A 706-nucleotide genomic window follows, 5' to 3' on the forward strand; every position below is an offset into this window, starting at 1 on the left:
CACAGGGCAGCCGAGCCCCCCATCGCCTGAGTGCCCGGGCAGCTGGAGAATGGCCAGCGGGGAGGGGCAGGCCTCGGAGACACCCACACCCTCGGTGGCTCTCAGGACCAGAGGGCCCTTCCAGGAACGTCCCCCCATCTCTGAACGCCAGCCAGCTGTCCCTGGGTCCCTCCTAGTATTGGGAGAGCAGAAACCCTGGGACGCTCCTGTACCTGCCCGTGTGTGCGTGGGGTCCTTTTTTTGGCCAAGCTATGCAGCTTGCAGAATCTTAGTCCTCTGACCAGGGACTGAACCCGCGCCCCAGCAGTGAAAGCGCAGAGTGCTAGCGCCTGGACTGCCAGGGGAGTCCCCGAGTGTGCTGAGTCATGGTGGGTTTCCGTGTCTTGCTCCTGCAGAGCGTGGGGTCCCCTAAGCTGAGCTCTGCCGGCTGCCTGTCCCCCCAGGCCAGGGAAACCGTGGCTGCTCTCTAGGCAGCTGCGGACAGCGCAGCACCTCCCCCAGGAGGGACCCCGGGCGGGGCTGACGCTCTGCCCTCCATGTGTCCGCAGCCTCCGTGTGCCAGACCCTGCGTCCCTGCCTCAACGGCGGCAAGTGCATCGACGACTGCGTCACGGGCAACCCCTCCTATACCTGCTCCTGCCTCTCAGGCTTCACGGGGAGGACGTGCCACCTGGGTGAGCTTCTGCAGGACACGCCCATATCCCGC

At 66.0% G+C, this 706-nt stretch overlaps 1 protein-coding gene across 1 annotated transcript in view; it reads left to right on the forward strand.

Moving 5' to 3' along the window:
• The window catches only part of SNED1 (sushi, nidogen and EGF-like domains 1), a 71373-nt gene that overhangs the window by 30161 nt on the left and 40506 nt on the right, over positions 1–706 (forward strand). Inside the window, exon 9 of the mRNA XM_010837792.1 lies at positions 536–674. Coding sequence (XP_010836094.1) covers positions 536–674 — 139 coding nt within the window. The remainder of the gene's footprint in view (positions 1–535; positions 675–706) is intronic.

This window comes from Bison bison, unplaced genomic scaffold (assembly GCF_000754665.1).
Source record: "Bison bison bison isolate TAMUID 2011002044 unplaced genomic scaffold, Bison_UMD1.0 scf7180017845916, whole genome shotgun sequence".
Lineage (NCBI taxonomy): Eukaryota > Metazoa > Chordata > Mammalia > Artiodactyla > Bovidae > Bison > Bison bison.